Raw genomic sequence first — 27,168 nt, 5'->3', positions numbered from 1 at the left:
TAGCCCCCACTAGTCCTCGGACTAACCTCAAAATGAATATTCATCATGCTTTTCAGCATGAACTTTATGTGTTTAGGTGCCAAACACATAACATATAGGCACCTAAACACATAACCTCCGACGGCCTCGGACCCGCTAATCCCCACCCATGCGGATGGCCGATCGGATTAGCGTATTCCAATCGTAATCCGAGCTAGTTAGCCCAGGCTAATCTAGCCACGGATGCGGATGCCCTCAGGTTGGGCCCGTGTCTGGTTGTCAACTTTTGCCCGCGGGTCAGTACTGACGGATGACTAGCGCAACTGTAGTCCGTACTCCAACAATCATTGGAGTGCTTTTGGGATTTTTTTGGAGTGCATTTAGGCTGACCCATTAAATATTAACCTCTCAGTAAGCAAGTCTCTGCCACTCATCAATAACCACTTTTTGACGGGGCGTGCCGGTTGATGACTGTATTGCTGACCTTATCCGTTACCCGGAGCTCAACGCAGCGGCCCCCAAAACCGCGGCGCTAACTGCTTCGCTGTGCTTTTTCAGCAAAGCAGTTTCACCGTTGCTTCTTCCTCCTCCCTCCTCTAGCCTTGATTCTTTTTTTGTTATCCTTTCCTTGGACATTATTATTTCCCCTCTGTTTTGGGTTGACTTGAGTTGTGAATATGTGTGCGTAAAAGATAAAATATGACATGAAGCTCTGAGTCTGCGAGTTGTCCAGGATGACCATATCTCTCTGTGCACCCCTTGCTGATTACGCAGAACCAACAGTGACTCCGGCGGAGAATCATATCAACCCTGATGCCGGACAATAAGGAGTGACTCAGAAGATAGCTCCTTGCAACAAAATCATTCTGCCCATTTACAAGTTATACTGGGTCTTGCACATTGAGAGACATGCATGTATATGATATATCTTTTTTTGGTTTCAGAAATTAGAACTCATCTTTGAAATTAAACATGTGGGCAAGAGGAAAATCGAAAAAAAACAAATCAAGAAAGAAAATACCATCTCATAATCCTTTGTTAAATTCAAAGTATTTGTAAGGTTTTCCAGTACGTTCATCAATCATCTGTGAGAACTTCTCTTCCAATTTATGGGGCTGGATTTTGGCACGTTGGGGAAAAGCAGCAATGGCTGGAGGGAGGAAGAAGAAGAGGGAGCCGCCAATCAAACCTTTCGGAGGTCAAAAAAATCGACAAGGATGAGAGTTAGGACTCTTTTGTCTGGGCGGCAAAAAATTGGATGATGATGAGTGATGGACGTACCGAGGTTGGCAATCATCTCAAGCGACTTGCCCCTGGGCCCGGAGAAAGTGCCTCTTTTTTGTAAGGCGGTGATGATGAGTGGAGGAAGGATGAGTGTAGGACTATGATCAAGATTGGGGGACGGGTCAGCGGGATGAGTGATAGTGTCTCTTTAAAGGGAGAGACGGATGCTTACATGTTTGTGAGAACGCGTGAGGTGGCAGTCTGGCCAACAGCATAAGCGCCTGCGATCTGTGATTTTCCGAGGGCTTGTTCAGGGTCACTGGCTCCGGGTGGATAGACGTCGATGCCATCACGGAGCTCTTTCCAACGCATGAGGCCGACGTTGACGCAACCAGCGGAGGCGACGGCGACGAACGGGACGAAGCGGGCGAGGAGGAGGCCGGTCTCACGGCCGACACGACTGGTGAGTCGGGGTATGAGCCGGTTGAGGCCGACTGCTAGGCCGACCGAAGTTACTGTGGCACTCATATACGCCTTCGCTACCTCGCTAGTACTCATCGCTGTCGACTTGTTCGCATTCGAATAGTTCACACACACGTTTAAGGTCTGGTTTGCCCATTGCCATCCGACTATCGACGCTAAGGATGGATTCGGGAGCAGAAGTCCAGTCGCTATGATCACGTTCGTCGGCACAAATGCTGACATACGAAACGGTAGTGGTATAAGCTCTTGGGTATCTGGATGCAATGAGGCCTCAACGACTATCATCAAAGAGTTTCGAAAAACAAGTTAGCTGAAATGAGTATTTTTGACTATGTTTAGAGAAGGAATGTAAAAAGCCTTGCGCTTAACAGGAAACAAAAGAAAATAAGGATGATGTCGGACCTTGCTTAGCTGCCCAGACCTTTTCCTGAGTCGCATGGGAACCATCAAGGTCGGGCCTTCTGCCGGCAGCATACTCTTTCAAGAGTTCCTGAGCTCTCCGGATTTCGTCTTGCGAATTGAAAAGGGTGAGGGGGGAGGTGATCGTGATAAAGTGTCGTAAGCGTCCATCTGTATCCTTCGAGTTCGGAATAAGTCATCTCATCAACTAACTACTCAAAGTAGGCAGGTCATCCAATAGGCTGATCTCTTGACATGTTTGCCCGATTACAATTATTTACAGCCAACGACACGCACAGTAGGTATCCAAATCGAAACGCGATTTTTCTGAATGAATAAAAAAACCCATAAAATCAGTGTCTCTGTGGGCAATTTTGTGGATGAATAGCCACAAGATGGTATCCAGTCAGGAATACAAGCCCACGAAGACAGAACTCAACTGATATTTATTGGTTCCAGTGGCGTGGCCTTGGGCTCCATGTCGGTTTTGGTTTGACTCCTTGAGGCAAAAGTTCGGAATAATTTTGTTGGGATGGCGGGACGTCGGGTGGACTGTGGCCCCGAGCAGGGCTTGCGAATGGAGCGCTTGACTTGTGGCTCTCACCCCCGAACCCGACCCAGGTCTGAAGCACAAGCGCCCGTCCGGCGCGACGGGGGACGACCGGGCAGGCTCCTCGATCACATTCACCACCAATCAAACCGAGCTCCCGTTACGATCTCACAGACCATTGAAGGAAAGAGCAGCCAAAGGACCTGGCCCAGGAGATCAGAACCCCATTTGGATGGCCGACTCAGCCGCCCCGGATCCACCGACACAGGAGGTCAGCGGTCAAGCAGAACAATCGAATCCAGCGGGCGAAACGGGTCCGAATGGTACTAGTGCACCCAAAGGGGATGTCGACCCTGGAGTTTTGAGTCGTTTGGAAAGCGCAAAAATAGAACTGGCTATGAATCTTGCCAAGAAGAAAAAGCTAGACAAGGAGCTCGTACGTACTTTTGCAACTCTGGCCTGACTTGAAGACGTTCTTCGCACATGGATGCGGCCTGCAGTAAGTCTTCATATCTAACATGTATCGGTTGGTCTGATTCCCAAAATGCAGGCTGCTTTAGAAGCCACATTGTACTCTCATGAAACTGCATACCTCACCGACCCATCTGCGAATCTTTTTGGCAATATCGTCAAAGGATACGAGGCCTATGTAAAGGCGCCGCCTTCCACCAGTATGGCAGGAGACCACCATTCGACGAGACGGAAGCGCGCGTATACCAACACCATAGGTCCGGCCGGCCCGACAGAAATGGTCGGGGATGCCGAGCGGATATTTTCCAAGAGTAGCGGCTCTTATGCTCGGGTACTTCCATGATCCCCCCGCATTTTCCCCACCCTGACGAGTTTACTGATGTGCCTTTGGGCCGGCTTGCAGGCTTTGGAAGTAAGGAGCAAAGAACACGAGTCTGCCGTTACCTCTGAACAAGAATCGGTTGTTCCTACTCTACATCCCCCCGACTCCCGTAAAAAGTCAAGAACTTGAAATTGGACCCAGTCACATGTGGGTTTCAGCTATTGCACACCTTTGTTAATGTATTATTATCACGCTAAATCAGTAAGGTTTTCGCGCCCTTTCCTCTTCGACTTTGTCATGTCCAACTGAATTATGCTTCACGTTTCAGTTAAAATAGGCGCTTGTATTTCTTTATTTGAATTACTTTTTTAAACATCTGTAAGACAGAATTGTAATTCGATGCGAATGAAGCTTAGGAAGGCGATGGATTCCAGATAATGCACAATTGATCCAGAATAATCGTCGCGTAATCTATACAAGCGATTAATTCAATTTCAAGTGGATGTCTACAAAAGTTACACTCCGCTCCTTTAGGGCGAGAGATGAAGCCCCGCGCCACGATACGAGGGCACTATGTGGTTACGTTCTGGGTATGTACCCCTAACTTAAGTTAACCGCACGGTTACCAGACCACCTCCGTTACAGAATGCTGCACAGTCCTGGAGACTATGATGTCTCCCGAACACTCATGCTGGACACTATGACTAGGAGAACAGACTACATACAGATCACCGAAAATGCTGCTAGTTAAACAAGCAATGATTAAATCGGATCAATTTCCAACAACAAATCAGTGGCATTTGCTCTTGCTCAACAAGGATAGAAGTACAACTTGAACGCCTTTAAACGAGTCTGCCTTTCCAGCTTTAAATTCATCCTCCTCTTGAGGAAGCGGATGATGCCTTCATGAAAAACTTGAACGATGGAAAATTGACCTGAACAACGTAAATATGTGGACACCTCAAGAAGATTGAAAGAACTTCATGAGCCGAGCGCTCGGGCCATTGCATACTTTTTCGGGAAACCCGCCAGGCTCGAGGATTGGAATCTGGACCGAGGCTTTTGGAAGAATTCGCCGGAGTTACCCGTGCAGAACCTAAGGAGCTCCTACACCAAGGCTATCTATGTAATTTAATCTCCAACACCTACCACAGGACGCTTAAAGCTCTCAAACGAGCCGCTAAGGTGTATAATTCCCATCTGCTACTTATTCTTTCAGCACACCGAACGGGCCGTTGCTGCTTTTACTAACCAACGGTCGCTTTGCAAGGCTATGTGTGAATATCGGCGTTGAAATAGGCACCTGGGCGCATTCTCAAGTTCAGTCGTTCTTGAGCAATCTAGTATAACTCTTCTCACCGGTCGAAGGCTAGCCACAGTACCAAGTAACTTTCTGAATACATAGTGCACGTCGGGTCCTGCACACTTGATCTCACGTTGGCTTTTTTTGTTCTGTTATTTGCGAGGCGATTTGGGTGTACGGAACATCCCCGTTTTTCTTCCACTATAATTTTCAACCATCCCTTTTCGAAGTGGAGATCCTCTAGTTCTTTGAATAAATACCCTGGCGGATTCTTCATTATCTGGTTTCCGACTAGTCCGCTCAGCATCTCTAAGAAGGGCAAAAAAGAAAAAAAAAAAACCTGAAGGCCACGCTGCATGTACGACCTGGAGTAATTCGGACTCACACTTACTTGGTCTTTTGAAACGCAAGATACGAGTCAAGATTGGGTTTTATATATCCCAGAATCTAGCAAGAAACCCCACATGGCCAACGAGGTCTTACAATTTCCCTTGACCAGAAAGTCAGCTTTGACCTCCATACTTACAGCATTGTTTCAAACTACGTTGGATGCAGGTTAACCTTGAAGACGTTTTAGCCGGCCAACATCTTTCACCTTTCACTCTCGGCGAGTTTGAAGAGCATTTAGTGCACGTTCAACACTCGGCAGAAAATCTGTAAGCCCTTTTCTCGAAGCTTAGTGGGAAACGACCTGAATCTGAAACAGGACGGATAACTGTTTTTTAGATATTTCTACTTTTGGCTTTCTGACTACACCAAGCAGTACCGAGAATGGCAAGCCAGTTTGAGCGACCGCAAAAAATCACTAACCCCAATACCTGATAATCTCGCAACCCGGCCCTTGAAAGGTGGCATTCGAGAGTCATGGAAGCTTAAACGGAAAGGAGTTGCCCGGCTTGTGCCGCCGTTTGTTCGCAACGTCTTGGCTGCTAAATCCCAGGGAGAGATGGCACCGGGGCCTGGGGACCAGGTGCACGAGGTCCAACTTTCATCAATTCCTCAAGGCTTGCCCAACGCCCCAGTACCCGAAGAATTACAAAAATCTTTCGAAAGCCTTCAGTCATTTGTCATTCCACCACGCCAGTCAAATCAAGCGCTCCAAGATTTCGAACTTGAACTGAACATTTCTCAACAATTGAAAGACCAATTTAAGGCTCAGGCCGACAACTCCATGGATCCCGACATCTTTTCGCCAATTAAGAAGGAGGTTATGACTATGTTGTCAGATAGTATGCGCAGTTGGCTGATGGATTGCTCTGGCAATTCAGATAAACATCGGTACGCCAAGTTCCCTCTGTGTTTATACCCTAGAAAAATAAAAGGCTCATTTGGTAATGCCCTTTAACAAATCAAACTCGATTCAGAAGTTAATATCCTGCAAAAAAACTGCTTGCTCTTTTATTTTTCCGTCCTTTAGAGCACGATTGACCCTTTGTATAGGAGTGTTTTGTGTAAGCTTAGCAGTAATTGGAACCGTACTGCTAATGACGAAAACAACCAGCGCCGAGATCAGGTTGTGCCTAAGCCCACTTGTTTGGATTGGACTGGAAATATTCTTTTGTGGTTTATTTCGGACTTGCCCATTGATCTTCATGTTTGGATCATTTCGACAAATCCACGTCTGGGAACTTGGACGAGCCAAGGAAGCCGCCGCGGTAACCGAGAAGAACCTTTTGTCGAAACGTCATGACTTTCTGGAAAATCAAGGGAAGATGAGCAGTGGAAGTGGCCACTCCTTGACTCCTTCCGAATGCCAGCGAGGACTAGTGCCATCGAGGTTTTGGGATTCGGGTGTCAACTTCAGATCCTCAAACGAATTGATTTTCTATGGACCACCGCACGATCGAAATTTACCTCACGTCTCAATATCCATGAGCCCTTCGAGAAACAACACCCCGATATTGAACCGAACGAGGTCTAATACCCCATCGGCCATATGCGCACGAAAACTCAAGCTCCGGAAGCAGTCACGACGCACCCGATCCCACTCATCCTCCGCTCCTATATTTGGTCCGTTAACCAAGGTTTTGAGCCCCGTGGCTATAAGATCACATCGGCTCAGTATTCTCAAGAGTATGGTTTTAGCTACAATATTGACTGCCGCATGGATCGCGATTTGCCTCCTGGTCCACACTGGACATATTCCTCATCTCTCAAAGTTGTCGGCGAAATTAAAAAAAGAATGATAAACACAACCAAACGACAATCCCTACATCCAGCTTAGCATCCACTGACACTACGATCATCTACCACTGACATTCTGTTCTGATTTTACAATAACTTGCACACTTCAAAACCCGTTATGTTCAGATTGCCAATTCCGATTTCCCCTCTCACATTCCCAGCCAGCCCGGCATGGCAAGACCATGCAAATTCCACTCCTTTTTATTGCCTCTTCGTTCATTACTGTATCTTTTTTCTTGTCCTCTTTGTCCTCTTCGTTTTTATCAGCATATCTTTCTAATTACTGGCAAGTTTTACAACTACTAGGAAGAACTTGTGATTTCAAGAATCTGTTGTCTATGTAGGCGAAATTTCTCTTTGTCTGTCAGAAAATTTCTGGTTTAATTTAATTGATTCAAATGTTGATGCTACCATCCATAGCAGCATCCCATGAACAAGTCGAATACATTTATTGCAACACAATGATTGTTGTAGTGCTGTGTGTGAGTAGGGTTGGCAATTGGGCCGGGTGTACAACAGGCCAAACCTGGCCGGGTTTGGGCCGCGCGCGGACAGTGATTTTGTGAAAATGTTGAACTTTGGCCCGGCCTGTTTAGGGGGATTCAAAGTTGGCCAGGAATAAACTGCGTATAATTTTTCAAGTTGAAGTTAAAGGCCTTTCATGAACACCAACTTCCATAAAGACATTGAAGAAGCCTTGGGGGGTGTAGTGACCTATGTAACCTCCAACCAGGCAGTGTTAGACTGGGCTTAGCCCAGTTGTAGACTGAGAATCCAGGCTGACAAGGTTTTTTGAAGAAAATGAGCAATTTTGTATTTACATTTATTTGATGATTAGCTCTACAGTTTTACTCCAAATCCCAGCTGACCATGTTGTAGCCCTTGATCTCAGCTATCTTGTACATATTTTTTCAAGTATTCCCAACAAAAATTGGCTGCTCAGCAGCCATTCTTGCCAGGGCTGTTTCTGAGCAATGTGATGGACCCATTGGGCCACTTGCTGGTCAAGATTGGACAGGTTCTCACGATTTTGGCTCACCAGGCCTCCCAAGGCAGTTTTTTTACATCACAATTACTTCCAAGGGATGAGGATACAACTTTGATGGGATACATGGTAACATGTACAACAAGGAGCTGATTCTAATGGTACTGGAGGCTGTGAAGAAATCCGAGGGGTATGCGGTGATATGTGGATTAGAAGGATTTTTTGGCCATTTGGCTGGGCAGCCTCAGGCAAAATGTTGGACATTAGGCACAAGTCCCTCCCGCAAGCGGGAGGGTGCTCGCGCCCCGCGAGCACAGGGAGGGACTTGTGTTAAGTTTGACCGCCCGTACACCCCAAATCTTGTGCCTTCACTCCAAATCCCACCGCTGCCAGCCATCACACAAGATCACCCAACAATGTCGGGTTCAACTCATTTCGGGCTAATGTTTGAGGTGCTGCTAGGTGAGTCTTTTGTTTTTGTTTTTGCGCGCATCAACCAGCGTCATCTGATGGGACTTGTTGTTGATCTTCTCTTTGCCCTGACTGGCCTCCCTGCTTCTCCGGCTCCCAAAGATCCCGTTCAGCCTTGTCCATCCTCCAAGCCCCCCAGCGCCCTTCCGCCAGTCATTGTGTTCTTCCGCCAATCCAATGCTTGCACTTGGCCTTGACGTTGGCCAACACAATCATCTCGGTGATTGTCCACCACACACTGCGCCTTTGCACTTGGTAAGCTCCATTGGCTCCTGGGAGTCAAGCCGGTGACTGTTTTCAGTCTCTATCGCAGCAATGGATCATGTGAACAAGGCTCTCAAGGGTGATGGGTTTAGCATTGGGCCTCAAAAAAGACAGGTGAGGTGACATTGGTAAAGTCTGCAGGCCATCGGATTCCTATGTTTTATTGTTCAGCTGGAATTCCTGGTGGCCGCATTGCAAAATCCTGCAGCCTGCTTGGAATATTCTTTTGTAGTAGCAAGTTGGAGACATGTAGGTGAAGCTGCAATTCTTCACTTGAAGCCATTTCAAGGCTAGTGCAACCCATGTTGAATGTGCTACTTGAAAGAAGCTCTAAAATTATGATCCTTGGCACATGTTTAACTTCATTGTGATTTTGGCAAGAGCGTGAGATATATTTGTTGGTAGGAGACCTAGATTTCCTTGTACCTCTCTGCTTGATTGGAATTTTGACACAAAATTGGACTACATGAAGTGATACATGCTTGAAAGAGGCTGTGAAGCTTGAATCCTCAGAGCATCCACATCAGTTGAAAAGTGATCAATGAACTTATAAACAACAAAAAGGATTGAAAAGACTGTGATGGGGGTAAGGGCTAATAAAATCAGATTGAAAAGACTGTGATGGGGGTAAGGGCTAATAAAATCAGTATCAAATTTTGTGGCAGGACTGGGAGATAGTCAGGAAGTTGAATGATATCCTTAGTGTACGTTTTTTGCATCTTCAATCTCATTACTGCATTGAATTGATGATCCAAACCCGGAGTTATCTAGAAAGGAGGTGGGGCACCACTTCTTATCAGGCAACAAACTTTTATTTTGACACCACTGGAATGCAAATTGGCCCCTCTAAAACTAGCTTTTCAATAGCTTTCCATGAATGAAAAAAGATTGAGTCTTGCCCTTCTTCTCTTGAATGGGAAAATCTGGCTGTGAATTTTTGAAGCTTTTCTATGAATGTAAGTTTTTACCCCTCATTCATTTTTACTCAATTTTTAACTAATCATTGATCCAAATGTTTTTCTGGTTTGTTGACAGCCACTTTAGGGGTCAGTGGGACTCAGTATCCAATGAAAAACCGCACCAACTGTAGAGCAAGTAAAAGGAATAGTGCAGACAGGGTGAATTGAACCCGCATCTCCCCGATGCATGCTGGGTTTCTCTACCGTTGAGCTATATCCACAGGTGTGACACTACGGGCAAATAGGTGTTGTTGCGGCCCGCAGCGTCACCTGACGTTGCATTTGGGGTCGCGGCCGCAGTGACTGCGCCTACTTGCGCAGTCACGCGGGCTTGCAACAACAGGGTGACGCTGCATCCCGCAGCGACAGCTACATGCCTGTAGTGTGAGGTGTACCAACATATACTACCTCTACACAAACTGTGTAATGAATAGAATTGGGAAGCAATTCTCCAAAGCCAAGTTCATCAGTACCCACATCACAAAAACTTTTCAAGCCAACACCAGGGGAGACTTAGAGGCACTCTCCAGAGTCAGGATGCAAGTGGGTTGGGTCAACCCAACACCGACCCGAGACCCAACGGGTCTTGGGGCGGGTTCAGGTAGCCTACTTGTGTTGACCCAACCCGCCCCAACCCAAGGTCTAATTGGGTTTGGGTTTGGGCAGGTGTTTATCATTTTGGGTCGGCCCAAAGACCCGGCTGTGACCCAATTAGGAGCTGTGACTTGTGACATTTCTTGACATGTCTCTTATTGTTGTGCAAGGCTAGACCCAACGGTGTAACCATTACAATACATGTAGCAGAGCGGCCGTTACATGTATCGTAATTGGACACAATTACACACTTTCAAAAAAAGCCTGTAGCGCATTGTAGTGCCGATGCGCTACCGATGCACAGTATTAAAATCTTTGCTACATAATCTACAAGTACGTTGTAGCGCAGCGGTCAACCAATGCAATTTTGATACAGTAACGCATGTATTGGGCTTTTTTGCACCAATCGTGTATTTTTTGCAGGCAAGCTATTTACATGGGGGAGTGAGGCTGTTCATGAGGCAGTAAGGCAGAGTGGGAAGCGAGAATGCACAGGAGGAAGTCAAAGCAGGTAAAAAATGATACATCAATATTTTGGCAGCAAAAATTTGTCATTTCCTTTTTACTTTTTTTTCAATTGTTCTTTTCCTCCAGTTCTTCATAGCTTTTGGTGATAAACTCCTGGGCCGCCTCGAAATCGCCATTGGCCTGATATCCTTGCTGCAGCCATTGGTGAGAACTTACAGATCTCTCAATGGTCCTGGGGGCCAGTCTCCCGCGATCGCGTCCACAGATGTCGGCCGCAGCCGAGAAGCAGCGCTCAACACTTTCCGAGGTTGCAGAGCAAGCCAAGTAGTCCTTGGCCATTGATGACAGGATCGGGAACTCTTGGTGATGATCCTGTATGAAATATAAACCCAAAGATTAACAAAGGTTACAATCACTTGATTTAACTGAGAATAACATACCTTCCACCACTTGAGGCATTTGTCTGCGTCGGCCACCGGGATCTTGTAGATACCACTGAGGTATGTGGTCAACTCGTCTTTGGGTAAGGAGTCGGTGGCATCAGGGAAGAGGTCCACGTCATCGGTATCCCGGCGATGTTTGGATGGTGGTGGTTGACTTAAAACCGGAGGAGATGGTTGTGAAGTAGGAACTGAGTTTGCCTCCATTTCAATCTTTTGTTGTTCATATTCCCTTTGAAGTAAGCCCTTGGCATATATGTAGTGCAACTCAAACCATAACGAGAAAAGAGATAGTCGGAACGCCGGGTTTAACATTGTGGCTAGGAGCACAGGATCACAGTTCAGCGCCTCAGCAAGGTAAGTTTTTGTCTTCTCAATCATCTTATCGATCATACTATGAAATTTGGGTTCAGACGGCACACGTCGTTTTTTCAAGTAGCTGATGATGTGTTTGTATTCGCACAACATTAGGGATGTCAAGGAATGATCTCCTTCCATCCTTTTAGTAATAAAATAGAATTCCTGTGTTGGAAATAAAGGAGAATAAGTGAAATGAATTATGAAGGATGAACAAAGGATATAAAATAAAAGAAAGACGCACGCTAAGTATATCATTTAATCGCTTGACAACATCCCAGTCACTGCAAGTGATCTTGTACTCGTGGAAAAAGTTTTTGGTCTGACCCTCCTCGCGCTCTTGTCTGTCTTTTTCGTTCTTGATGAGCTTGTAGATAACCTCTTGACCTTGGTAGGCACGGTCCCGGCTCTGCCATTTTATATTCCAGCGAATCCCGTAACCGGAGATGAGTGTTGGACCACCACAGTCAAGCTTCTTGCGCCATAGGTTGAATTCAGACCTTCTGGCGGCTGAGCTAGTGATCCTTTGAATCACAGAATCGACTTTCTTCAAGATCTCCAAGACGGTCGTAGTTGGCTCCGCGCTTTGCACCTGTTCTGCATCAGAGTCGCAATCGTCACCGCCACCATCAGAACCACCCGCTGGGAGTGGCTCACCGTCTAAGGCATCACCTGGTGGAATGTCTGCTGCGGCAGCTTCCTCGCCAAGTTCATCGATTGTTCCCAGCGCAGGGACAAATCCAAGAGTCGCGTGTCTTCGTGGGGTTAAGCCCTCAGTCAAAAGATTGATTGCCTTGAGTCCAGCCAACAAGATAAGCGCAATTTTGTGACAAAAACAACATATATGATTTGCGGCGAGGTTGAGTTCTTTGCCGGTCTGTTCGAGGACAATTTGATCCAGTGTGGTCGTCAATGTGCGGTTATTAGAGCCAGAGTTGGTTGTTTGGCCTATAATGTATGTAGATGAAGAAAAAACAAGATTAGCAAACAGACAAGTTGAATTAAATAGAGCCGAAGAAACTTATCTTATCTTGAAGGTGAAGCTTGGTGATGATATGAGCAAAACGGATGGCAAGATACTTCCCCTTATGAGTCCAAGCGATGTACTTGAGAGATAGGTGACACACTTTGAACGTCCAATCGTCGGAAATGTATGTGAAAGAGATACCCATGAACGCCTGGTGGTCACCCTTTGTAGTCCATACGTCATGGATGAGGCTGATCTTTGACTTGAGCGACTGCACCCCACAATCACAAGAGAAAATTAGTACATGCTATTAAAATACAACTGGAATATAATAAAGGAACTAACTTACCTTTAATTTATTTCTAACTTTCTCTTGAAGGTTGATGTAAAGTTGATGGGCCTCGGCGGCAGCCCAAACACGCGAGAAGAGCTTGACTCCAACACGGCGAGTGTAGTTGTACGAGAATCCAAGGACGGCATTGCCAATTCGCATCCAAGGTTGAGACGTTCCAATGAGCCAGATGACAATAATCTGGTTGAGAGTTCGGTTGTCGAAGGCGGCACTTTTGATGTAATTTGTGAGGCTGTTTGATTTGTTCTTCTTGGCATCGGCCGCTTGTTCCTTCAAGGTGCGTCGTAAGTTAGCCCCCAAATTGATTGCAGCTGATCTTCCAGGGCAAGCTGATCGTGCCATGTCGCCGTCCCGATGTTTGAGTAAGTTAGATTGGCCATCCTTCCCCCTTTTGTAAATCTTTGGACACCACCTGCATTTGTAATGTAGTTTGGGTCCTTCGGTCTGATAGATAGGAAGTTTAGATGATCAACAATAAAACCTAACGATAATTAAAAGAATGATTGAAAAACTTACTTCACCGTGCCCTTGAGTAGGAGACTCAAAATATAACCCGACATCATCGGTTTCTTTAGCAGCTACACCTCTGGTTTTCTTTTTCTTTACTTTTTCATTTCCTTGATCGGAAATCTGGGCAAGATCAATTGTGTATGCGTCCGGGTCTAGTTCGGATTGGTAACTGACGCAACGTTGCTTCCTTTTCTTTTGCTTTGGCTGGGAAACAGAAGGTTCACCATTTCGGGTAGTCGTAGGATCCGGCGATGATAGGCTGGCAACAGAAATTGTTTTTGAAACGTGTTTGGATCGGACCGGAGTTCTCTGGGACCGGGAGGATGGGCCAACATCGGTCCAATCTTGGTCATTTGGCCGGACGTAGTTCCCATGCGTCTTGACTGGAGTGATCACCCGCTTTGATTGACGGGATGGAGGCAGAGGGGGACGTGCGGAGGATGGAGGCCGTGGAGAGGCCGATGCGCGGGACGATTGAGCCATGGTGGATGCTCCTGGGGGATCGGCGGCGGCCCTGACTAATGGTTTCACCGTTGGCGCAAGGGTTCCCCCGATTGGTTCCCGCCCCCTAGTACCCTTGGGTCCCGCGACCCAATTCACCGCTACAGCCATTACATGACCAACTGTAACTTGCATTGAAGCGGTAGTGCATCACCGCACCCAATACAGAGATCTGAGAATGAATGTAGCACAGCAAGCTACCGCTACATATAATTCAAATTGCCATGTAACAGAGCGGGTGCAAGTTACGATACCGTTACAATGTAACGGCATTACACTAAGATACGTTACAGCCCATTACACAATACATGGCGCGTAATGGTTACACCGTTGCTAGACCCACGGCCATGCCCAGAGGTACATATCAACCATCATCCCATCTGATTCTACCCCAACATCGACATTCAAGACAGTCGGCGGTCCAACAATGCCACGCTCTAAATGCAAACAAACCGCTGCTGTGATTTCCCCTTTGTCTGATGAAGATTCCCCCATCAAGGTAATTTGCACCACTGAGGATACGGCTCCCGCTCAAGCAAGCACTCAGCAGAGTGAAAAACAACCGTTCGGCACACAAGAATCAAGCAAAACCCAAGTATCAAAGAAGGGAAAGACCACCAGCAACATTTGGGAGCAATTCACAAAGAAAGGAACTGGCAAGTATCAGTTTCCCTTGCAATATCTAGAATCTAGATAATATTAATATGTTCTCATTTACTGACAATTGACCTGTTTTTTTCTCTTCTTTTTAAAGGTGAGGCTACCAAAGCTCAATGTTGACACTGCCAACAACAACTGGATGGCAAGAGCAGCAACGGGACGAAGGACTTATGGCGCCACCTCGAGCAATGCAACTCTTACATCAGCGCAAGCAAGCAGACATTACTGAAGCTGTCAGCCTTGTCAGCAAAATTGCCAACAAATTGGGTCTTTTCTCAGACAATCTCTCGCGAAATATTAGCCAAACTCATCATTGCGCACAAGCAGCTGTTTGTTTTTGTTGAACAACCACTTTTCCAAGCATTTGTTGTGTCTTTGCAACCCCAGTTCAAATTGTTTTCTTGTACAACCCTCAAGACCGACATCATGGCGCTGTACAACTCCATGAAGGAAAAGCTAGCAGTCAATCTTTCTGAAATCAATCTGATTGGCTTAACAACCAATCTCTGGACCTCTTCAAACCAGACACCATTTATGGTAGTCTCAGCGCACTTTGTCTCTTCTAACTGGACCCTGAAAACTCGGATCATTTCTTTCAAAGAGCTTCCGCCTCTTCAAACTGGTGTAACAATTGCCAATCAACTTGTAACTACCATGGTTGAGTGGGAGATATTTGAAACGGTGGCGTCTATCACTGTGGATAATGCAACATCTAACAACTCTGCAATCAGTCAATTAATATCAGTTATCTCAGCTTGGAGCAATGTTCCTCTCAAAATGAAGGGGAATTATTTCCATGTCCAATGCCTTGCACATGTCATCAACCTTGTTGTGAAGGATGGCCTCAAGATCTTCTCTGAAGCCATCCACAAGATTTGGGAAAGTGATTTTTATATCAAGAGCACCCCTGTCAGCTGGCTACACAGCGCAAGCCAGCGTAACACTTGTATAAATAAATATTAATTAATATTTCATAGATTTTTTTGACAGATATATATGTGATCTGTCACTCATAATATAAATATATAATAAATACATAAAATATGTATGTACATATAGTTTAAGCTGAAAAGTAGTGAGTATTTGAAATATAGTCCGGGTGAATAATAAACTACACCCGGGCGCGTGAGCTACATACAAACATGTCAATGACATCTAAGTGACAGGTTTCACTTATCCGATAGTGTCTGAGAAATAAGATTCTCCAGACAACCAAATGCCCCATCCGAGTTCAAGTGTGATAAACCAAGTTCAAAAGCAATAAACCGATCAACCTCGATAACCAACCGCCCCATTAGCGCTCGCAAGAGATAAACGGACAGAAAGCAACAACCCCATCAAGAATCAAATGGTCATTGAGAAATACTGACCCCCCCAGTCCGCAAAGATATTTGAGTGAAATAATATCCCCATCGAATCAGGAGATAGAAAGAATATTTAAAGAGGTCTGTTTGACCTCATTTCTTTTTCTCCTCAGCTTAGTCTTAGACACACTGAACGATCAACTGACTACTCTATTGACTCAAATTCTTATCCAAAACCAATCAATACAGTTTTCAGTAGAAACGTTGTGGTGGTCAAACCGGTAGTCAAATCATTTTTCAGTTCTCAAATTTCACCGGCGCTCCTTTCAAGATCAATCCTCTCAAGACTCAAAGTTCTCAGACAACCTTTTCTTCCCTCTCTGTCCCTATTCCCCCATTCCCTCTCCCTTTTTTCTTTCTTGGTCCTAACACAGCTTGTGCTGTGGGTTTATTCCATGTCTTTTGTTTCTGATCTATTTCTATGCTCCTCCTCCCTGTGTTGTGTCATTTCTTTCTCACCTCTTAGGCTGTGGTTCTCTTTTCCTTCTACTCTATTTCCATCCTGCTGAGTTCTGTGTTCTGTTTTGTTTTGATTCTGTTTTCTATTTTTTCTTTTGTTTGACTTGTTTCTTTGTGTTGTTTTGTGTGTGTGCGCACGGCGCGCAAGGAGATGATGAAATGTATGTGACATGTTGCCTCCCCAAGTCCAAGTTCGCGGAACTTGGAGGAGGGGAGCGGCATGGAATTCTGATCCGCCATCTCGAGTCCAGAGTCCAGAGCCCAAGTCCAACATTAAAAGAGTCCCATTTCCCATCAAGAATCCTTTCCCAACGAAACCAACCGCCACCGAGGATCCAAACCCCGGCGAAACAAAATCAAAACCACCCCACCACAAGCTATCAACTGGAATCCCCCCAGACTCATTCTCCGGATCATCCGTGAGGGCAGCCACCAGGCATCCATCCCCTCCCAGCGCTGCCGCCGGCCTAGCACCGGACGGAGCTCCATAATGTTCGTATAAACGCCTTCGTCACCGTCCTCATCTTCGAAGATCGTCGCAATAAGTGATAGGTTACTAATAGTAAGTAAATACCCTTCACATTATTGCCTCATTTCTTCTTTCTGTAAGCCTGGGATCCAAACCAAACCTGTTATCAGGCCCCAGCCACCTATCTCAGAGGGATTAAACCACCCCCGATACGTCGGGCCCCTCCTTTTTATTCTTTATATTTATTTCTTTGAAATAAATAAACAAAAAATATCCAAAAAAACCCTAAAAATCTTATATTCTCACCCGGTTTAGCTAGAAGAGCTTAGCTCTTGGCATTACCGAGGCTGAAAACTGGGGGTCTGGCTGGGAACAATACTCGTACTTGGTTCTTATAATACTCTTTTTGTTTTTTTCAAGAAAATTACCAAACCAATAAAAAAATTTACTTTCATTCTAACTCATCTTTCATCTATCTAAAAATTCTATCAAAATAACATAAAAAATATAAAAATATTGAACTATTCTTCTATATCTCTTTCTTCTAGTGAACCTAAAAGAAATTGCCGAACTGATCAATTACTATCTTTGATATCTCAGGTTACGCAAAGAAGAAGCCGAACGCAATTACGTACCTACTGAGTGGGAGTCTCTTACTTGCGAAGAACAGATCCAACTTGCTGTCTACCACGCTCATATCCACAAGCAAGAAGACATTGAAGCTAGACTAGCTATCAACAAACTCGTTTGCAACCACAGAGCTTACCACCGCGAACAAAGGCGCCTTAGAAGAAGAAGTATTATTCTTCTAAAGTTTCCTTATATCAAGAATCATCTAACTTCTCATCCATTATTAGTGGCTTCCGATAGCAAATCCATCTGCACAGCCGTTGGCAATATCGCTGCTACTCCTGGTCCAGATCTTGCTATTGAGAAAAGCATTGATCCGATTATAAGTTAGTTCAAATTCTTCATACATTTACTAATCTATAACTAATCAAAAATGACTGCGCCTACCAGATCAAACAAACCCGAGCTCAGAGGACTCCTCCCAGATCCAACAAGACCGCGAGGAAGAAATGCTCCAAGAACAAATCAAGAACATGAATTTCAAGCAATTGAATCGAAAGGATGCACCAGCTTTGATCCCGGAGAAGGATACGTCAAAGGATTCGGCGATGGATCTGGACATACCTCCGTCCACCTCTTCGGCGGCTATCCCAGCACTCCCTACCACGACCGGCAACACAGCGCTCCCAGCCGCGCGCGAAATATCCTCGCCCTTGGAGGAGAAGGCGGTACTCCTGGTCAGAGAGCATATTGCTACCTGGAAGAAATGTCTCAAGGAGGAATTACTCAGAGCAACCCCAAACCTCTGATCTCTTCCAACCAAAGCGCAAGAGAGCCAAAAAGCTCTCCAGAAACTCATGCCGAATGACAAGATTGAAGCCTTCATCAAAGGATGGAACCCTTGGACCGAGAAGAAGAAATTTGTAAGTTTCTCAGAATAATTTGCCATCTGGGGGTATTTGAATATCTCTGTATGCCTTTTGGTATCAAGAATGCTCCTTCTCACTTTCAAAGGATGATGGATTCTATATTTGGCCAATATATCAGACATGGATGGATGATGGTATATATAGATGACATTATAATTTATTCTGAAGACTGGGATGATCACAAAGAAAAGGTAAGAATGATCTTAGAAAAATCCATTGAAGCAGGATTAAAGATGTCTATTAAGAAGTGTAACTTTGGATATGGAGAGCTCAAATCCCTAGGACGTATAGTGTCTGGTCTTATGTTAGCAGTAGATCAACATAAAGTAGCTGCAGTTTTACTGAATCCTATGCCAACTAATAAGAAAGAGATGATGTCTTTTCTGGGATTCTGTAGTTATTATAGACAATTTGTTCCACAATTCTCTAATATTACTAAATGTTTGTATGCAATTTGTAATGAAGATACAATATTTGTAATGACATATGAGAGAGCACAAGCTTATGAACAGCTGAAGAATCTATTGACTAGCGCACCAGTCTTGGCCCAACCGGATTACACTAAACCATTTATATTACTAGAGACCAAGGCGGCTCCGCCGCTGCAAATTCAGTGTTAGGCCTCTACAAATTAATTACACAGTTCACCATTATCCCTTTTTACATTGGTAAATTTAACATTAGTTTCCTAATTAGAGGGTGTTCAAAGTTGCCTTGCGTAAAATCATATTTAATCTGAAAAAATAGGTTCCAACCAAAAACTCAAAACAGAGCAAAGTTCCAGAATTGTACATAAAAATTTATCACTCAAAAGTGTCATGATTTTATGATTTTGTGATTTGAATTCAACTCTCACTGATTTGTATGATCAAATTTTTATGAAACAAATTTGGTATTCAGAATTATAGAGGTCAAGGCAGCTTTGCCGCTGCAAAATTTAGCTTCAGTTGACTCACCTTCTCTATTTACTCTCCTTGTCTCCCCGGCATTCAAATCTCATGCCCCCCCCCCATTTAGCCTCCAAGTGTAACTTCATACAAATATATCCAATATCCCTGAGACACATCAGGTTTTCCTTGCAAGGCTGGCCCCCCTCTATTACAACCATCCATTAATTATAGAAAAGTTTCACCAAAAATAATTCCTTCCCAAGCATGATTTTTTTTAATCATTCCAAATTTTCTAGGACCTGCTTATAGCCCAGAATCTCTTAGCTTTGAGCACTTGTGTCCCAGCCATGGTGGTATAGCAGGAGGGCTCAATTGTATGTAGGTGTCCTTAGGTTCCCTAAGATGATTGTATATGGATATTATGACTGGAGATAAAGTTTGGCTGGTACCTTTAGAATTCATGCTTGCTACTGTGCACAGCTAACCTCTCCAGGAACATGTATGATCCTGGATACAACTGAAAAACAAAAGACATTCTTTTGCTGTCTCACAGGCAGTTGGTTTTGGTGTATGTTCTTTATTTCTTTTGTTTACCATCTACCTAATTGCTGACCTCTCATAAATTTGTGGCTGCAAAACAAAATAATCATGAGAATACAGAAAGAAACAATCAAAAAACAATTTTTGATCAACTGGCTTGGCTCACTTGAGCACTACTTCAAGAGCAGCACTTTTCTCAAGCAACATCTTCAAGTGGAGGGGGTGAGTGGGAAAGGGTGATGGGGACAGGCAAGCAAAATTTTCCAGATATTGTTGTTGGGTGCGACACATTCACAGCCAAAGGATGCGTTGTGGGTGGGAGGGAGCTTGTTAAAGGTCGAGACAAGAGAGCGATGCGAGAGCAGGTCGGCGGCGGACTGGTCGGCTCGCGCGTCGAGTGACATACAGCTGAATGTGCGCGAGATCGGCGGGGTGGACGCGGGTGTCAAGGGCGTCGGTTGGCCCTTGTGCGTTGCAGAGCTGTCTAGGAGCTGAATTCAGTCCGTTCTTCCAAGTCCCTGCACAGAGAAAAAATTAGTTCAACACGACTTCTTTTTCTCCTTTGGTGGCTTTGGAGGAGAAGTCTGGGAGGGCGGGTGAGAAGGCTTGAGGGGTTCAGACTTGGCGGACTCCAAATTTGAACTGCCCTCTTGGGCCGGCAATTTAGGCGGTTTGATTGTCCGATCCGTCGTCATCTGCCTCAGCGAAGAGGTGGTAGCTTGAGACATCCTCATCTGTGTCTCGTGTAGCCCTCTGCTAGAGAGGCTCTGATTCGATGCCGAGCTGATCCAACAACGAGCCATCTCGCCACCCATGTTACTACCAAGGTAATGCGAACTTCCGCTACCCTTGGACCCTTTGGTCAAGCCAAAGCTGATTGACTTGCGCGGCCCGTTTCGGTTTTGGTTTTGGAAGGAGCTGGTCAAGTGGGGCAAATATGGAGCTTCAGAGGAATTTCAGCGGAAAAATGGGGAAGCATTGACAGGGGAAAGGAATGTGAGCCAAAGGAACGGCAGATGTGACGTACAAGTCTGAGTCAGGTTGCGCCACGGTGGTTTGTTAGTGCACAGTGATGATAGGGTGGTGTGTTGGTGGGTTGCAGATAGCGACGGTGGATATGTACAATGTCATGGCAAGGGTAACGGTGAATTTGATTCAGAGGGAGTTGAGAAAATGGCTGTCAGCCTTAGAGTCATCACAGCTGACCTAAAAGCTGCCTGTTCTACCTTTGTTACATATAAATTACTTTATATCTTTTTCATCTTAAGAGATAACCTTGTTTTGACTTCATATTCTGTTTCCTCATGCAATTTTAACCCTAGTTACAACTTATCAATTCCTTGTAACTATACTCCTTCCCTGAGTTACTGAGTTATGGCGCCCTTGCGCAGTTGTGACGTGTCAGCGCTACCAGGCGCGCCAAACCACATGTACATATGTAAATTACATAAGCAAACTGTGAAAATTTTCGTAGTCAGGATCCCCCTTGCCTGAGGCGGATCTACAGACTTCAGCACACCAGAACCACCACCCAGATAACCCCAGGATCACCACCAAAGAGCCTACTCTACTCCCAGTATACCTACCGTCACAGGCGCCTAGGATATTGACAGTAAGTAACCTCTTTCACTGAACCTTGATTATCTCAGAGGTACAACTCTGTGTCTTGCTTGATCTGCCTTTTCTTCTTGCTTTGCTTCCTCCTTGATCACAGGGCTGTCCCTCCAAATCTATAGGCCTTTGCCTCCATCTTGATTACAGGGCTGTCCCTTCTTATCATCAGGCCTTTGCCTCAAAATCTAGGTTCAGGGCTGTCCCTCAGGTTTCCCTTTAAGAACCTTGACTGTCCAGAGAGAAGTCTAAAAAACTGTGGCTGGATTAAGACTTATCTAATCCAGATACCCTCCTGAGAGGAAGCTGTAGCACTTCTTGCACAGATTAGCAGCACTCTTCTGAAGAGTAGCATTGCCAGTGGACGTGCATTCCCACTAGAATAACCTAGTACTCCTCTTCCTTCTTATCCTGCTTGGTTTCTCTCTCTCTTTCTCTCTTTTTCTTTTATAGTTGTAACTTCTTTATCCCAAGAAATCCAACTATTGCCCCCCCATTTCTTGTGTCCTGCTGTCACTATAGAGACTCAGGCTCACAATGGCGGCGGCGAGTCTAGCAACGCAGCGAGGAACAAACTGCTTAAAAGAGAGGCAGTGTTTGAGACTATCAATCCCCCAGGGTGATTGGAGATGCTGCACTTCCAGCTATCCATCGCCCTCAACCCCTCCGCTGTTGCACATGCGCAGTCTGAGGGGCAAAGAGTGGGCCCCCCACGGGTCCGTAGCCTTAGCTGCTGGCCGGGGGCCTTCATGTCCATCCCTTTTGACCCGCGCGCTAGACGCGGGCTGGGGGGTGAGCCTGAGTACACAGCTCTGCTGTTGTTGGGGGGCTAGGTTGAGATTTTTTTTTTTGAATGATTATTGTATGGAGATTAGTGCGGTCATTTTTTGGAAGTTTTACATAAGGGGAAACCCTTGATTTGTTTTTCTCTCTTTTGTTATTTTATAGGGGGAACCCTTGATCCTGTTTTTTACAATTCAGATAAAACTGTGTCTTTAATAAACTTGGATATATTGATGCTTGCTTGGATGGGTTAGGAGCAGCTCTTCACCAAGAGTTTTTAATAGATGATCAGGAGGTTGAGAAACCTATCCTTTTCATATCTAGGCAAATTAAAGATTCTGAGAGAAGATATGGAGCTAGTCAAATGGAATGTTTGGCACTAGTGTGGGCTTTGGAAAAATTACATTACTACCTTGAAGGTTCTAACTTTGTAGTAATCTCGGATTGCATGGCTTTCAAAACTCTAATGAATATGAAAACTCCTAATTGTCATATGCTGAGATGGCAGATTGCAATACAACAATACCGTGGCCATATGACTATAATCCACAAAGAAGGTAAGAAACATAAAAATGCTGATGGATTAAGTAGATGGGCTTTACCAAATACTCCAGACAATCCGGCGTATGATCCTGATGATGAGGATATTTTCCCCATATTAGGTATTCATTTGTGTGATTTGGATGAAGCTTTTTATGACTTGGTGTGCAACAGTTATGATCAAGAATCAGGTCTGTTGACACTAGTGGAAATCTTGAAAAATGATAATTGCCCCCCTGAGTTGATTTCTAGCTTACAGTCTGAATTACTGGTGGATTATAAGTTAGGAAAATTTACTCTGTTGGATGGATTACTGTATTATAGAAATAAACACTCTAGTGTACTAGTACTTTGTGACAAAAATCAAATAGTGGATATACTAAAGGAGTGTCATGATGGTATAACTTCTGGGCATTTTTCAGAAGACAGAACACTAAGGGTGTTCAAAGTTGAAATCATAAAATTTTCAATGTATAAAATCATAAAATCATAAAACTTTCAAGCAATGATTTCATATGTACCATTCTAGAAATGTTGCTCTAATTTGAATGCTTGGGTGCAACATATTTTTTCAGCTTAGAATTTTATGATTTTATAGTGTTATGATTTTATGCAAGTCAACTTTGAACACCCTAACTAGAAAGAATTTGTAATACAGCTTGGTGGGTCAATTGGAAGAAAGAAGCTCAAACTTATATAAAATCTTGTGACATCTGCCAGAAAGCTAATAAGCAAACAGGAAAAAGATTTGGCTTTCTACAAAAAATTGCTGAACCTAAATCCCAATGGGAAATTATTAATATGGATTTTGTGACTGGTCTGCCGCCTGCTGGAGCTTATTCATATAATTCAGTATTGGTAATAGTGGACCGTTTCTCTAAGAGAGCGTGTTTTATACCTAATCATAAGGATGACACGGCTATGGAAATTGCTATGTTATTCTGGAATAGAATAATGTCTGATGTAGGAATCCCTAAAATTATTATTAGTGATAGAGATCCAAAATTTACGTCTGAATTTTGGCGCAACTTACATGACATGTTAGGAACAAAACTTGCTTTTTCTACAGCTTATCACCCTCAGACTGATGGATTAGCTGAGAGAATGATTCAGACATTGGAAGACATGCTCCGCAGATTCTGTTCATTTGGTTTTGAATTGAGAAACCAAGATGGTTATACACATGACTGGGTTAACCTTCTCCTGGCGTTGGTAATTGCCTATAACAGTAGCAAACACTCCACAACTAGAGAAGCTCCTTATGTATTGGAGCGTGGGTGGATACCTAGAATGCCTGAAAATACTGTTAATGATAAATTACCATATATTCACCCAACTTCTTCAGATTTTAAGAAGATGCTAGATGCTGCCCATGATCATGCAAGAAATTGTGTAACAGAAGCTGTAGAATATAACAAAAATAGGTGGGACAAGAGTCATAGAGAGCCAGAATTCAAGATTGGAGATAAGGTAATGTTATCTACAGTAAACTTCAATAATCTGGGAGGAAATAGAAAACTCAAACCTGCTTTTGTTGGACCTTTTGTTATCAAACAACTACATGGGAAGAATGCAGTAGAAGTAATTCTGAGTGAAGAAATTTCAAAGAAACACCCAGTTTTTCCGGTAAGTTTGGTTAAGCCATGGATATCAAGGCCTGGAGAATCTACAGATGTTCAACCTACTATTCTGGTAGAAGAACCAGTTGAAGTTTCAAAATTACAAGTGCAGAAAATTCTGAAAGATAAGAAAGAACGTATTAGTGGTAAAGATGTCCGTCTGTACCTTGTAAGATACAAAAATAGTTCAGCAGATAAAGATGAATGACTACCTGAAAATAACATTCCAGATGGGACTATTCATCTCCGTAATCATAGAATTTTGAAAAGATCTAAAAACATCTGAATTTTTCTATAGTCCCATCTTAAGGGGTATGAAATGTCAGCTGGCTACGCAGAGCAAACCAGCGTAACACTTACAAAAGAATTATAAATAATATTAAATTAATATTTCACATTTTCTTGTGACAGATATATATGTAATCTGTCACATATGATATCCAAGTTTATTAAAATCACAGAAACCTGGAAGGCAAGATCTAAGTTTTTGCCTATGACCTTTTGCAAAATCACTCCACAAATTTGAATTTAATCCCCAAACACCCTGGAGGGCACCTTGGATTGACCCTCCAGCCTGTGCCGCAGCAACAGGCAAAAGAAGGCCGGTCAAATATTAAATCAAGGAGGCCCCAATCAAGCGATTGGCGGGCTCCAGGGAGGGGGTAGGACGAAACCGGATCCCCTGGGGGGAAACACACCTCCTCCTCCCTCCTTAAATAGACGTTGGGTCGCCACCCAATTCTGAACCAATGCAATACATACCTGTTTGTCACCCGCGGCCACCGCCACCGCCCACGCCTCGCTGTCGATAACAACGGGCTCCCACGCGACCTATCCGGATCAAACTCGTCCGTCTTCGGACCCTTCCTCTTGCCTCGTTGGTTCACAACCAACGCCACGGCAATAGTACCACCAAGCGGCATTAGAGATGTCATCAGGTACCTCTTTGCGGGTACCTTGTGTCCGTGGGCGGGCACCTGTTGGCGGCTAGCAGGTACCCGCCGGCGGGTGCGGGTGTCTGGCCTGATGAGCTGCTACCCCCCCACTACCCGTCTACCTCGCCAAGTGGAATCCCTCATGGCGAGCGGTATACAAACAACCCCTCGCCAAGAGGGATTCCACTCGGTGAGCTGGTATACATATACCAACTCGCCAAGATGGATCCTTCTTGGCGAGTGGGTATACTACACATACACCAGCTCGTCGCCGAGAGGGATTCCTCTTGACGGGCTGGTATGATACACCAGCTCGCCGAGAGGGCTTCCTCTCGGCTGGCTGGTATACATACACCAGCTCGCCGAGAGGGCTTCCTCTCGACTGGCTGGTATACATACACCAGCTCGCCGAGAGGGCTTCCTCTCGGCTGGCTGGTATACATACACCAGCTCGCCGAGAGGGCTTCCTCTCGGCTGGCTGGTATACATACACCAGCTCGCCGAGAGGGCTTCCTCTCGGCTGGCTGGTATACATACACCAGCTCGCCGAGAGCGCTTCCTCTCGACTGGCTGGTATACATCCACCAGCTCGCCGAGAGGGCTTCCTCTCGGCTGGCTGGTATACATACGCCAGCTCGCCGAGAGGGCTTCACGCCAGCTCGCCGAGAGGGCTTCACGCCAGCTCCCGAGAGGGCTTCCTCTCGGCTGGCTGGTATACATATACCAGCTCGCCAAGAGGGCTTCCTCTCGGCAGGCTGGAACACGTACACCAGCTCGCCAAGAGGGCTTCCTCTCGGCGGGCTGGAACACGTCCACCAGCTCGCCAAGAGGGCTTTCTCTCAGCGGGCTGGAACACGTACACCAGCTCGCCAAGAGGGCTTCCTCTCGGCGGGGTGGTATACATACACCAACTGGCCGAGAAGGCTTCCTTGCTTACTTAGCCGCAAACATTCTCCACACCCGCGGGTACCTACCGCAGGTACCCGGGTACCTGCTTCCTGCTCCTCAGAGGTGTGCCGGTGCGGGTGCGGGTGCTGAGAATTAGTGGTTTTTTGGGGAGGAACCCACACCTGTGGCGGGTACCCGGGTATCAAGTGACATCTTTATGCGGTATACCCAACGTAATAAGTTCATTTGTGTGCAACTGAAATTGACAACACTTTTTTTTTGATATTTAGCTCGGTGCCAGCACTAATCCTTGCGATTGGGACTACAAATGCTTGGGGTATATTGCTGATTGCGAGAGTGTTTTCTTGATGATTGATTTCAGTCTAGCACGTTCCACCCCTTGATATGACAGCTTTTTTTTTGTTAAATTTTGATGTTTGACAATCTAGATGGCCCATATCTCAGGACTGATAGGCAAACCAGTGGAAACCAACCCCTTTGAGGAGTATGATGTGGTGATAAAGACAAACACAAAATGTGACAATGACCACGGTCAAGAATGATATGTTTCTGAAAGGATAAAAATGAAACAATCAAGGATTGAATCTAGAAGGCGGTGTTTGCGGGCTGCCAGGGCGGGCCACACAATCACAAAATTGCGGCCATAGCGGTGGCTAAGCCAAGCTTTGTACATTAAGCGCGCCGAGCTTTGTACATTAAGCGCGCCTAGCTTTGTAGATTAAGCGCAAGCGCTGATCAAGAACTGCAAGGCTCTTCTTGCAGAATTGTTGAGCTTGGGTATAACTGGAAGCAAGGTCAAGAAGATCTGTGATCTATGTTGAGTCCACCCCTTTGTTCAAAAAGGATCCTTCACTTTTTGCCTGAAGAGACTCTCACTCTTGAGGTGATTCCTTTTTTTCAAGACTTGTTTACTGTTAACAAGACAATTCCATTTCTGGTGACAACAAGCCCATTTACCACGATAAGTCCAGCTATGAAGGTACCTCAGCAATCAACACACGTCTTAGGAGATCAGTGAGAAGGCCAACTTCATGCATTGCGTTGTCCAGAAGCTAGATTTTTGATGCTTTTGAGCAACCTTTTCTTGTCATCATCTCACTCCCCAAA

General features: G+C 45.1%; 5 protein-coding genes across 5 annotated transcripts; 2 read left to right on the top strand and 3 right to left on the bottom strand.

The window, feature by feature from the left end:
* Positions 1-1,004: 1,004 nt before the first annotated feature.
* PtA15_15A197 (uncharacterized protein) lies at positions 1,005-1,908 on the bottom strand (the record flags this gene model as incomplete). The annotated part of the gene is made up of 3 exons (XM_053163378.1): positions 1,005-1,168; positions 1,261-1,361; positions 1,436-1,908. 3 exons carry the CDS (start codon positions 1,906-1,908, stop codon positions 1,005-1,007), a joined length of 738 nt encoding a protein of 245 aa, XP_053027360.1.
* A 709-nt stretch (positions 1,909-2,617) lies between these two features.
* On the top strand, positions 2,618-3,617 carry PtA15_15A196 (uncharacterized protein; the record flags this gene model as incomplete). Its single annotated transcript, XM_053163377.1, has 4 exons — positions 2,618-2,706; positions 2,810-3,071; positions 3,186-3,437; positions 3,510-3,617. The coding sequence occupies 4 exons, from the start codon at positions 2,618-2,620 to the stop codon at positions 3,615-3,617; spliced, it is 711 nt and encodes a 236-aa protein (XP_053027359.1).
* Positions 3,618-5,195: 1,578 nt separating this feature from the next.
* Positions 5,196-6,917, top strand: PtA15_15A195 (uncharacterized protein; the record flags this gene model as incomplete). Its single annotated transcript, XM_053163376.1, has 4 exons — positions 5,196-5,207; positions 5,287-5,387; positions 5,458-6,009; positions 6,149-6,917. 4 exons carry the CDS (start codon positions 5,196-5,198, stop codon positions 6,915-6,917), a joined length of 1,434 nt encoding a protein of 477 aa, XP_053027358.1.
* A 6,585-nt stretch (positions 6,918-13,502) lies between these two features.
* On the bottom strand, positions 13,503-13,765 carry PtA15_15A194 (uncharacterized protein; the record flags this gene model as incomplete). Its single annotated transcript, XM_053163375.1, has 2 exons — positions 13,503-13,541; positions 13,616-13,765. The coding sequence occupies 2 exons, from the start codon at positions 13,763-13,765 to the stop codon at positions 13,503-13,505; spliced, it is 189 nt and encodes a 62-aa protein (XP_053027357.1).
* A 6,438-nt stretch (positions 13,766-20,203) lies between these two features.
* Positions 20,204-20,467, bottom strand: PtA15_15A193 (uncharacterized protein; the record flags this gene model as incomplete). Its single annotated transcript, XM_053163374.1, has 1 exon — positions 20,204-20,467. The coding sequence occupies one exon, from the start codon at positions 20,465-20,467 to the stop codon at positions 20,204-20,206; it is 264 nt and encodes an 87-aa protein (XP_053027356.1).
* Between the last annotated feature and the right edge of the window lie 6,701 nt (positions 20,468-27,168).

This window comes from Puccinia triticina, chromosome 15A (genome assembly GCF_026914185.1).
Source record: "Puccinia triticina chromosome 15A, complete sequence".
NCBI lineage: Eukaryota > Fungi > Basidiomycota > Pucciniomycetes > Pucciniales > Pucciniaceae > Puccinia > Puccinia triticina.
The sequence above is the reverse complement of the archived record's forward strand: the minus strand, read 5'-3'. Positions and strand labels throughout refer to the sequence as shown.